A 9,471-nucleotide genomic window follows, 5' to 3' on the forward strand; every position below is an offset into this window, starting at 1 on the left:
GAAGCGGCGCGGCGGGGCTTGGAGTGGGCATGGTTTCCGCAGAGGGAACGTTGGCTGGAAGGGCATGTGCCAGGGAACTTGCGGCTGGGCGCCAATGCGCATGCTCAGTTGTTTTGCCGTTTTGTGAGTGTGTTGTTGTGTTGTTTTTCATTTTGAGTAGATACGTTTGTACCTTGTGGGTTGTGTTATGGGCATGGGAATTTTGGTTAAGTTTCGTTGGGGTTTTTTTGAGTTTTGTTTTTTTGCCGTTTTGAGTGTGTTGTTGTGTTGTTTTTCATTTTGAGTAATATGTTTGTACCTTGTGGGTTGTGTTATGAGCATGGGAATTTTGGTTAAGTTTCGTTGTTTTTTTTAGAGTTTTATCCTTTTGCCGTTTTGTGAGTGTGTTGTTGTGTTGTTTTTCATTTTGAGTAGATATGTTTGTACCTTGTGGGTTGTGTTATGGGCATGGGAATTTTGGTTAAGTTTCGTTGGGGGATTTTTGAGTTTTGTTGTTTTGCCGTTTTGTGAGTGTGTTGTTGTGTTGTTTTTCATTTTGAGTAGATATGTTTGTACCTTGTGGGTTGTGTTATGAGCATGGGAATTTTGGTTAAGTTTCGTTGGGGGATTTTTGAGTTTTGTTGTTTTGTCGTTTTGTGAGTGTGTTGTTGTGTTGTTTTTCATTTTGAGTAGATATGTTTGTACCTTGTGGGTTGTGTTATGGGCATGGGAATTTTGGTTAAGTTTCGTTGGGGGATTTTTGAGTTTTGTTGTTTTGTCGTTTTGTGAGTGTGTTGTTGTGTTGTTTTTCATTTTGAGTAGATATGTTTGTACCTTGTGGGTTGTGTTATGGGCATGGGAATTTTGATTAAGTTTCGTTGGGGGTTTTTTGAGTTTTGTTTCCTCGTTGGATGCCCCTAACAAATTTATATATATAGATTATTATTATTATTGTTTATATACTGTATTTGTATATCGTCTTTCTGAGCCCACAGGCGACTCAAGGCAGTTTACAGGGCAAAATTCAATGCCCACAATACTATAAATACAATTAAAAGCATTAACATATAATAAAAACCATAACAACATCAATAAAAGCATAAGTCATTGTTGGGGGGGGGGGGCACCTATAGGTCTTCCTGCACCTATAGAATTTCCTGCACCTTCAGCTTATAATAAACAGTTATGATTAGATTCATACAACCAGAATGGCATGGATTATGTTCAATGATTGAGGATGGTGTGAATTTAATAGTGAATGCAATGGTTTATTTGTTTTAATGTGCATTTAATTTTATTTTTTTAACTTAAGTGTATTTTAATTGTTTGTTGTCCAAAGGTATTGAATAGTTGCCATATGTAGAGCGTCCTTGATTCCTCTTTGGGGTAGAGAAAGGTGGGATACAAATAAAGTTAAATTAAATTAAATTAAATCTGAAAATGCAAATAACAAAACCAAAACTGGGTCCAAAACATTTCTATGTACCATTCATTGTCTCTTATTCAATAAATATTTGGACCGCATTATTGATAAATGGTTTCATTCACAATCCCAGTGTTCTGTTTCTGCCACTCTTCTCAGCATTTTTTCTTTTTTCTTCTTCCCTTTTCTTCATAGTCAAGTCTAGATAAACTATGGCTGATACTTCCAAAAGCTTTGTCGGAAAAACAGACTCTTATGGCTCCAGATCTAGTGCTGTTATTTTGGAAGATATCAGTGATGAAGAGATGGAGGAAGAGATAACAGATGGAAGTCAAGACATAATAATCGAAGACATAATAGTTGGAGAACCAATAGAGGAAATTTTTGTTCCAGTGCAAATCACAGATCGGATCTTTTTTGTTGATTTAGCCAACAAGAAACTGACAACGATCCCTTGGCAGGTTTTTGATCTGGAAGACTTGGAGGAATTGCATTTGGAAAGAAATATGATTGAGAGCATCCCTGAAGACATCTGTCTACTCAAGAACGTGAAAGTCCTTTATCTGAATAAGAATAACATTGGATACTTGTGCAAGGAATTTGGAGAACTGAAATGTCTTCAGAGCTTGGATTTAAGCAACAACCCACTATCTTATGATTCACTGGATATTGTCAGTAAACTGAGAGCGCTTTGCCAGCTTCGATTATATGATGTCAACCTGGATGAATTTCCGGTCGAAATCTGCAAACACCTCCATCACCTGAAGCTCCTCGGCCTGTCTACAAATAATCTCACTTGCCTGCCCAAAGAAGTGGTCAATATGACCAAACTTACAGAGATCTATTTGAAAAGCAACAAATTTGAAAATTTCCCCCCAGAACTTTGTCATCTGTACAATTTAGAGATAATAGATCTAGAAAAAAATGGACTGAACTCCATACCAGAAGAAATTTGCTCCCTGGAAAGTCTGGCCCAGTTCTTCATTGCATATAATAGCCTGACATCTGTCCCTGATACATTGAGCAAGTGCTCAAAATTGTCCATTTTGGATTTGTCCCATAACCTTCTGCACAGGCTTCCTCGAAGTTTAAAGGAGTTGACAGAAATGAAGGAATTTGGGTTGTCTGGGAACGCTCTGGCAAACTTCCCACGCCAGATTCGCCGCTGGAGGTCTCTTATTGTAGTTTACTTGAAAAACTGTGCCTTGCAGATGGTGCATCCCTCTTTAGCCAGGCTCACCAACACGATGATACTAGACCTGAGTGAAAATCTGCTGGAGGACTTTCCAAGGGAGGTTTGTGCAATGGAAAATCTGGAGGTGCTGTCTTTGGATGACAATCAGATAACTGAGGTATGGATATTTACTGTAATGAGATATAGACAGTTTTAGCATTATAAACTTCTAGCATTTCAGTGACTTAAAACTTTAGTTGAGCATTTGGAAATATAGTTTAGCTATCCAAATTGAAAAGGGCAAGCAACATTATCGAAGAAATGCAAACATGGCAAATATTTGCATCTGAGGAAGAAGATTGAGTCAATTGCCCAAACCAGCAAAATAAATCAGGCCTAGTATACAGTATTCTGCCCGGGAGCGTGTCCAGATTCACCCTGTTAGTGCCATACTTACTTGTAACACAACAGATTGAACTATATTGATAATTACATGTGTCCCCAGCCAAATTTCAAGTTGACACCATTCATGTTAAACACACATCCCAACAAGTAGCACTGGGAATTAATAGGAATTGTGCCACTTGTCAGATGGAATATACTATCTACAAATCTATCCCACTATCCCCCAGTGCCAGCCTGATCCAGATAATAGTACACACTAACAAAAACTTTAAAAAACTTTTTTTCCTGGAAACAAAGCAAAAATTAGGTTTTTTTAAAAAAAATGCATTAAAACTGTAAAAAATGCTTCCCCTGTTAAAACATTCATATGCCTCATATTCTTATAGCACCAGAAGAGGTAGATAAGGCCTTATCATATAGAGCCAAGTTTCTCAAATTGTGCTAATCCAGATATTTTGGACTTCCTAACAGCTGGAAGCTGGCTGGGATTTCTGGGAGCTGAAGCCCAAAACACCTGGAAGAGCACCGTTCGAGAAATACTTCTCTAGAGTGTTACAAGATCAGTTTGCCTAATGATATTCCAGACTCATATAGCTATAGTTTTCAACAGCATACATAAGGGTTTTTGGTACAAAGCATTATCTCTTGGAAATATTATCATGGATTGATGGAAAATTTCATGGAGACAGAGAGGAAATACTCTCATTTTGCCTCCTCCTTTGTAGCTGCATCACTTGGGTTATTATTATTATTATTATTATTATTATTATTGGGTTGTTGTAGGTTTTTTTGAGCAATATGGCCATGTTCTAGAGGCATTTCTCCTGACGTTTCACCTGCATCAATGGCAAGCATCCTCAGAGGTAGTGAGGATGCTTGCCATAGACCGCAATCCTAGACCTCACTACCTCTGAGGATGCTTGCCATAGATGCAGGCAAAACGTCAGGAGAAATACCTCTAGAACATGGTGATATAGCTTGAAAAAAACCTACAACAACCCAGTGATTCCGGCCATGAAAGCCTTCAACAATATTATTATTATTATTATTATTATTATTATTATTATTATCAAAGAGACTCAAAGTGATGAACAATGGTAAAAATAATACAATAATAACATTCCTTGTCTTCAGATTTCATTTATACTGTCTCCTTGCTATGCATGAGATTAGAACAGACACCCATTTGTTTCTTTGTTTACTACATGCATATGCCATCTGGATTCCAAACAGCCGAAACTATTTTCTCCCCACAATCCTAGTCCTATATCCATTTTTTCAGAATATTGATTTTGAAAAAAAATAATAACGATAATTCAAGGTACCTCCAGAAGTATACAGACTTTCTCGGCTAAAATGCCTCGGCCTGACCAGCAACAGATTCGCCTGGTTCCCAGAGGAAATATTTAATCTTCAATCACTAGAGAAACTGTACATGGGGCAGGACAAAGGAACCAAGCTTGCAGATTTACCAGATAACATCAGTCAGTTACAGGTAAGAAAGTGAACAGATATGACTTCTGAATCTGAATTCTTATACTACATTACTATATATGAATTGATCCTGTTTAATTGCTCTGTTTCCATGCTATTTCCTATGCTATTATACATTATTGAACCACCTTATCCTTTAACCAGTTTGCATAGTGGTCCTCCTTCCCCCCCTCCTCCAAAATTAGTCTGCGGTTGTTTTTGATGCTTGTTTATTATTGTTATGTTGTTTTCTGCTGTTTTAATTTGTTTTGTTTTTAATTGTATTTTGCCTTGGGCTTGGCCCCATGTAAGCCACCCCGAGTCCCTTCGGGGAGATGGAGACAGGGTAGAAAAAGAAATTCATTTTGATTTTGTGTTTCATTTTATGGCAGAACTGATTGCCAGAGATGTTTAAAATCTATGATACATGTTGGATTTTTCATGGGGCAGGGAAAATTATTGTCTGCGCATGCATTAATATTAATATTAATATTTATTTATTTTACTGTTGTTGTACCCTGACTGTGGAATATCATCCCTTAGAAGGTTCATCTGAAACATTGCAATCTTTGGGAGCGGTGGCATAGGCATGCTGATATATTTTTATTTCCCCATGCTTTACATTTCAATTTTTATCTTTGCTTTATTTGCTTTGTTGTTGTATTACCTCTCAATTTGTTACTTGTGAAAAAGTTATTTTACTGTATTGAATCAGGTGTGGAAACTTTATTTATACTTTGTGTACCCCACCCTCGAATCTCTTTGTGCAAAAGAGCAGCTTGGAAATAGTTTAAATAAAAAGGATTGCAATCTTTTCCCATCAGAATTAGAACCCATTGCTCCATGTCCAAGTCTCTGGAGAAAAAGGAAACAATCTGTTTCCCTCTTTGATATGGGATCTTTTCAAATATTTAAACATGGCAATGTGCCCCCCCCCCCCCCACCCTGAATAATGGGACTCCTGGCAGTTTACAGATGATTAAACCCAGAGCTCAACCATGGAGTGATGAAGACATTCCCCCAACAGCTCTTTAAAAAGACACCACACAGTTCTCTATTTGTTTACAATCTAATAATCCCCAGAATTGGTTATCTGAAAGTTAAATATCAAGATGGGAGAGTTGTGCTTTCAAACCATTTGAGACTTATGTTGACCGTAAGGTGAACCTATTATGGGGTTTTCTTACCAGAATTTGTTGAGAGGATGTCAATGATGATGATGTTAATATTTATTCCCAGCTATTCCTTGCCTTCATCTGAGGAAGGGAGTCTGACTTCAATGTGTTGTTGAATGCTTTCATGGCCGACACCACTGGGTTGCTGTGAATTTTCCAGGCTGTATGACCATGTTCCAGAAGCATTATCTCCTGTCATTTCACCCACATCTATGGCAGGTATCTTCAGAGGTTTTGTGAGGTCTCAGGCATTCTCATAGGTTTCACAAAACCTCTGAAAATGCCTGCCATAGATGTGGTTGAAAAGTCAGAAGAGAATGCTTTTGGAGTATGGCCCTACAGCCCAGAAAACTCATAGCAACCCAGCCTGACTTCCTCAAAGTCATCCAGTGAGTATCCATGGCCAAGCTGGGATTCAAATGCTGAATGCCTAGCCCAATAGACAGGTGTGAATTTCTCTTCTTCCAGAACTTGAAGGAACTGTACCTTGAGGAGAATGATTTGGAGTACCTTCCAACAACCATTGGCTTACTGAATAACCTGGAAATACTTGACTGTCACAGAAACTTTCTTATAGAGCTGCCTGACTCCATATGCCGCCTACAAGGTAAAATAAAGGAAATGAATGATCCTGACAAAAGCTTTCATCACTCAAAGGACACTATTTTGGTGTAACTACAACATCCTTTAGGTAACTGTTTTGTGTTTCTTCAAGGTGGAGATCTCTATAAATTACAGAAAGCAAGTACAGTGGACTCTCTTCATTCACTGGCTCCAATCCACAATGTCCACCAACTGCAGATCATCACATCTTACACATAAAATGCTGGCAACATAAATGTGCTGAAGTGTCTGCGCAAGCAACACTGTCATTTAATAATATGGTCTGTGGTCATCTGCCTTTTTGGCATCTGCAGGGGTCCCAGAATTTAACTCTTATGGATCTGGAGGACCTACTCTACCAAAGTCTTTTCTCTTTGCATAATTTGAATGACTTCCATGGTTTTAAAGTCTGGCTTCAAGTCAACCATTAGAAAAACAAGATGATCCTTGTGTGTTAGATTGTAATCTAAACACAGAAGGAAGGAAACTGTATAGATGAAGGATTGTAGCAGGTGGAAACATTCTCTTTCCTAACTCTTATTCTTCTGGCATAGCCTGGTGGAATTCAAGGGCTGAGAAACAACATGGTGCTGATGTAGGATTGAGTTGCTAAGAAAAAGTCTCTAGAGCAAGCATGGGCAAACTTCAGATCTCTAGATGTTTTGGATTTCAACTCCCACAATTCTGAACAGCCAGTAGGCTAGAGAGCCTAAATTTGCCCATGCCTGTTCTAACCACATTGTTTTTGGGAACTAGGCAGTCTCTAAGACAAAAGTTGACTTCTTTTTTATCCAGAGGGCCAAATACCAGTATATTTCAATTCTGAAATCTCTCAACCTTAGTAAGGAACCTTTATGAGAAGCATTTCAAGCTTTTAGACTGTGGCATTTGCAATCAGATTCATTTCTAGAGACTGAGGTCCCTCTACTTAACTTAAGCAAACTGGAATTCACCTGGCTTCTGCTGAGCCTCGCATTGAGACTGAATGTCTATTTTCAAAGACCAAGATCATTTCAGCACTTGCAGTTGAAAACAGCGACAACAAACCTATGATTTACTTTGAGCTTCAAAGTAAGCATTAAGTAAACATGGCTTGGAAACATTTCACTTTTATGATTTTCTGTGTTTAGGTTTGCAAACGCTACTACTTCACAGCAATCAGTTATTTCAACTCCCAGAGAACTTGGATAGCTTAGAGAAACTGCAGGTTCTTTCCCTCGAGGGAAACCCACTGATGGACCCACCCGTGGAAGTGTTTTCCGAAGGCCTGCCAGCCATATGGCAGTACCTAAAAGATGCAAGACTGCGGAGGGCCTGGGCTGTCAAGGTACAAATCAACTTCAGAATAGTACAAGAGGAATGCCAGGCAGCATTGTTGGGGTTGGATTATTTGTGTAATCCCTGTCATTTTAAATCTGCTTGTAAACTATTTATATAGTTGATCAGGAAAATATTTTGATGGATATGTAATCCTTAAATAGATTTGTATGGCATTGCTCTGCCAGAACGTGGTGAAATTGGGAGATAAGAGAGCAAAGCTGAAAGTACAGTGTGTGAAAAGAACAGTTTATGATCAGTGTCTCCCCTATCTTGAGAATGATATGTACACTGTAGAGTCTTGCTTATCCAACCTTCACTCATCCAACACTCTGTATTATCCAACGCAGTCTGCCTCCTGCCCGGATCCACAGCTGTTTCAATACTTTGAGATGTTTTGGTGCTAAATTCGTAAATACAATAATTACATAACGTTACCGTGTATTGAACTGCTTTTTTTGTTGATTTGTTGTAAAACATGATGCTTTGGTGCCTAATTTGTAAAATCATAACATAATTTGACATTTATTAGGCTTTTCCTTAATCCCTCCTTATTATCCATTGTTTTTGCTTATCCAATGTTCTGCCAGCCTGTTTATGTTGCATAAGCGAGACTCTACTGTATGCACAAGAAGGCATAGGGGACCTATCATAGTGGCTGGTAGCTGTAATGGTGAGGCCATTCCAACTCCTAGCTTGAAGTTATCCAAGGTCCTGAACCTACCATATTTTTAAAGCTTGGTACTTTGGATAGCTCCCATGGAGCAGAAATTACAACTTGGAGCGAATTCTGCACATGACTGATCTAGAAACCACCAAGCAGGTCCATGGTTGCTGTCTCATTAAGGACTACTTGTCTTAATCAATGATCTGTTGAAGACTTTTACTCTCCATTGTTACCTCTGAGCCATATCATCCCTCACCTCTCCATAGTCCACTCCTTTTTTGAAGAGTGGAAGACCTTAAAAGGCCTCTTTTGACTTGCAAAATAAGAGTGATACTGAAAAGAGGAGTAGAGTTAACGTATTATAATCTCTGCAAGATATACTTCAGACAAGTATTAAATATCCTAAAAGGACCAGGTCCTGTCTGATCTTGGAAGATAAACACAATAAGCTTTGGTCAATAATAATCATGATAAGAACAACAACAACAGCAACTTTATTTATATTACACCCTATTGTCCGGAGGGGACTCAGGGCAGATTCCAACAAACCAAAAAGCCAAACATTCAATGCCTCAATACAATAATAAATGTAAACATAATAATACTTGGATGGGGGATTGCCAGTTAATATCAGGTCCTCTGGGCAAGTCCTTTATGAAATGTATGTGCTCATCATAAATCAACACACTACTAATTGGATTTTCTTTTGGAACGAAAGTGATTACTCTGTAATCTTTTTCATTCTACCCAGTTATAGCAGTTTGATACCATTTTAAAAGTCATGACTACATTCAGTACAATCATTGGATTTTTTAATTTGTGTGGGACTTGAGCTGATATTGTAGTTTGGGGAGATACTACTGCTTCCTGGCACAAAATTCTCAAAGCTTATCTCAAAGCTTTCAACCCAGGATTCCTCAGCATCCGAACATGTCAGTTAAACTGCTATAATTGTGTGATGCGAAAGAGGGCAACATCACTTTCAAAATATCTGAAATGAGCTTTTCATCATCTTTGTCATTCTCACCTTAACCCATAGGTCCAAGCTTGCTGGCGTGGCATCATGGTGCGCAAGGGTCTCGGGCCCTATGCAGAGATCCAGAAAATGATAAAGAAAGCCAAGAAGGAGAAGAAAGAAAAGAAGGGCAAAGAGAAAGGAAAAGGGAAAGGGAAGGACAAAGATAAGGGCAAGGGCAAGGTTAAAGGCAAGGGCAAGAAGAAATAGTTCTTCTGAGGCGGAAACATAAAGCACATT

At 38.5% G+C, this 9,471-nt stretch overlaps 1 protein-coding gene across 1 annotated transcript; it reads left to right on the forward strand.

Moving 5' to 3' along the window:
- The first annotated feature begins 1,614 nt into the window (after positions 1–1,614).
- Positions 1,615–9,448, forward strand: LRRIQ4 (leucine rich repeats and IQ motif containing 4). Its single transcript, XM_060767543.2, has 5 exons — positions 1,615–2,754; positions 4,303–4,476; positions 6,098–6,236; positions 7,363–7,559; positions 9,256–9,448. The coding sequence occupies exons 1-5, from the start codon at positions 1,615–1,617 to the stop codon at positions 9,439–9,441; spliced, it is 1,836 nt and encodes a 611-aa protein (XP_060623526.2). The 3' UTR covers positions 9,442–9,448.
- The last annotated feature ends 23 nt before the right edge of the window (positions 9,449–9,471 follow it).

Source organism: Anolis sagrei, chromosome 3 (genome assembly GCF_037176765.1).
Source record: "Anolis sagrei isolate rAnoSag1 chromosome 3, rAnoSag1.mat, whole genome shotgun sequence".
In the NCBI taxonomy this organism is placed as follows: domain Eukaryota; kingdom Metazoa; phylum Chordata; class Lepidosauria; order Squamata; family Dactyloidae; genus Anolis; species Anolis sagrei.

What these genes read in the sequence shown, in the direction of transcription:
- LRRIQ4 (XM_060767543.2), top strand. Translation starts at nt 1,615, where the DNA reads ATGGCTGATACTTCCAAAAGCTTTGTCGGAAAAACAGACTCTTATGGC. An exon ending in ATGACAATCAGATAACTGAG is followed by an intron (nt 2,755 to 4,302) that starts GTATGGATATTT and finishes CGATAATTCAAG; the next exon opens with GTACCTCCAGAAGTATACAG. An exon ending in CTCCATATGCCGCCTACAAG is followed by an intron (nt 6,237 to 7,362) that starts GTAAAATAAAGG and finishes TTCTGTGTTTAG; the next exon opens with GTTTGCAAACGCTACTACTT.